Below are 2349 nucleotides of genomic sequence, written 5' to 3' on the forward strand. Positions count from 1 at the left end.
AAGATAAACTTAGAAAGAAGGCAGAAGATCTTCAGAAACAGAAGGAAGAGCTACAGCGGCAGCACGACCAGCTTCAGGCTCAGAAACAAGAGCTTCAGCAGGTACACTTACGAGAACAGATTTTCTTTTTTTTCCCCCCCCTTTTCTGTATCCTTATATATGTGATGGCTCATGACAATCCCCAGCTCTGGAGCATTCTTTACCTTGATCTCTCATACAAGTCCCAGCTGAATTCTAAACTAATGGTACCACAGCAAAACATAATCTAGTATTCAGGATTATAGCAAACAATGCAAGCATCTCAACTCGGTAGTATACCCATTAACAAAGACTTTACATAATGACTGCAAAATTTCTTTTAAGTGTATTCATATATGTCACAGCTGAGAAAGGGGACAGATTTAAGTTTTTCAACTATGGTATTTTATTTTTCACCAGGTTGTTAAACAGATGGAACAAAAGAAACTACAGCAAGGAAATCCTCCTGCAGGACCAGCTGGGGAACTGAAATTCCAACCTCGTATGTATCTTTCTGTGTAGATACACAAACTTTAAAATAAGATCTTCAACGTAAAGGTCATCCTCTGTGGCAAATTTACCAGCAGTTGGGCACAAAGTGACATGTCAAGTTAGTTTTAGTATGAATGACCAATTGCTTCAACACCCTCAGAAGAAAACAGTGTCATAGTAAGTCATTGCATTTGCTCGTTGGTGGCAACAAAATGGTCAGGTATATATTAGCACTTCTTATCCATAACACATTGTCCATGTTTCTCTTGTGTTTTAGAGTCTCCACTCTCCCATACATCCTAACTTAGCTTTTTCTCCCCCTCTAGAAAGGTTTAAACTAATACGGCTTTATTGGCTTCCATGTTCATGTGCTAATGTTATCAGTAGAGCTCAAGAACTTCTTGACAGTCATCTCAAACTTAAGGCTTCGGACTGTATCCAGGCAGCCTTTTGAATAGTGGAAGGTCTTAACTGCTCCTGCAGGGCCAACAGCGGGATTTCAAACCTTAAATGCTTTATTCAGTGATTACAGGTCACTTTGAGTATCCTGAAATTCTATCCCCAAGCCACTCAGTTCTGTGAAGAGAAATAATGACATTTCAGTACCAGTTTAATTTTGTCTTTCATTTCAAAACTGCCTATGGGTAATTTCATTTTATGATCCTTAGTTCCGAGAGCCTCACTTCTGCTTACCTTCAAAAAAAATGTCACGTGCAGTAGCAGATGCCCTGGGAGTTGGACTAATGATACATCTTTTGATACTGGCAATATTATAGCAGATACTGTTCTTAACACACATGTTATTTTATGCAAAAACTTTCCGCAACATCATGTAATCAGGTGTCATAAGAATTCATTGTATTAGACAGAACTATTCACTACTTATTCACTGAGTTAAGGAGATCCACGTAGACAATATTTCTAATCTGTAGGCTGGAGCTACTAAGGGTAAATGAAGGGGGAGGGTGGAAATCACAAAAATGCAGCTCCAAGTTATGAAATCTTCAGCAAACTATGAAAACTAGTATTATTCAAAGGTAGGCAAAGGGAGAATGTTCTAAGTTTTGTCAACGCAGTGAGGAGTAAAATACAGGAGCAAGTTGATTTGTTTTGGTTTTTTTTTCCCAAGCTTCCCATATTGGGATTAAAGGTTTCAGAAGCACATAATCTATTTCAGAAAGAACAGTCTCCAAAGAACCAATGTTCTTTGTAAGTAAAAACATTTCACAGAAAACAGAAACAACTAGCAATCTAAGAGGAAACTGAATATTATAATGCAGTCTATTGGGTAATCTCAATCCAATTTCATTGTTAGTCACTTATAAAATTCTTGATTCCACTTACCAACCAAAAGTAGAAAGTTTTGTTTCATCACCCCTACACTAGAAACTTCCTTTAGAGACTTTTCATGTTTTGGGGCCAGCTTAATTGAGAAGTTACAAATGGTTTTATTCTTTTTTTACAGCTGCGGAGCCCAAAGTTGGAGATGCACCAAAGCATCCTGCAGGAGGTGATCAGCCTTTACCACCAGGACATGTCCAAGAACAGGCTGCTAGAACTGATCAAGTTCACCCTTAACCACTTGTGCCTCACCTTTATAGCATCTTTATTTCTTGGGGGGGGGTGGGGGGGTGGGCAGGAAATCAGAGTGAAACATGAACTCTCCACTTTCTTCCTGAGGTTGTAAAATCTTGGGGAATGTTAGAGATGAAGTATCAATCGGATTTGAATAATAAATTAAACTAATTTTCTCTCCAGTGCATCAGTGAGAAACACAACAAGGGGATCATTAAGAGGCTATAATGGAGAAGGGAATTAAGAAAACTTAATACTAAAGGT

The 2349-nt window shown here is 38.4% G+C and overlaps 1 protein-coding gene across 1 annotated transcript in view; it reads left to right on the top strand.

Annotated features, from left to right (window-relative positions):
* Positions 1 to 2343, top strand: part of NUCB2 (nucleobindin 2) — a 14949-nt gene extending 12606 nt beyond the window's left edge. The window contains exons 10-12 of the mRNA XM_035891034.1: positions 4 to 101; positions 439 to 520; positions 1976 to 2343. Of these exons, the coding sequence (XP_035746927.1) occupies positions 4 to 101; positions 439 to 520; positions 1976 to 2088 (293 nt within the window). The 3' untranslated portion in view covers positions 2089 to 2343. The remainder of the gene's footprint in view (positions 1 to 3; positions 102 to 438; positions 521 to 1975) is intronic.
* The last annotated feature ends 6 nt before the right edge of the window (positions 2344 to 2349 follow it).

This window comes from Egretta garzetta, unplaced genomic scaffold (assembly GCF_000687185.1).
Source record: "Egretta garzetta isolate BGI_Z169 unplaced genomic scaffold, ASM68718v1 scaffold133, whole genome shotgun sequence".
Lineage (NCBI taxonomy): Eukaryota > Metazoa > Chordata > Aves > Pelecaniformes > Ardeidae > Egretta > Egretta garzetta.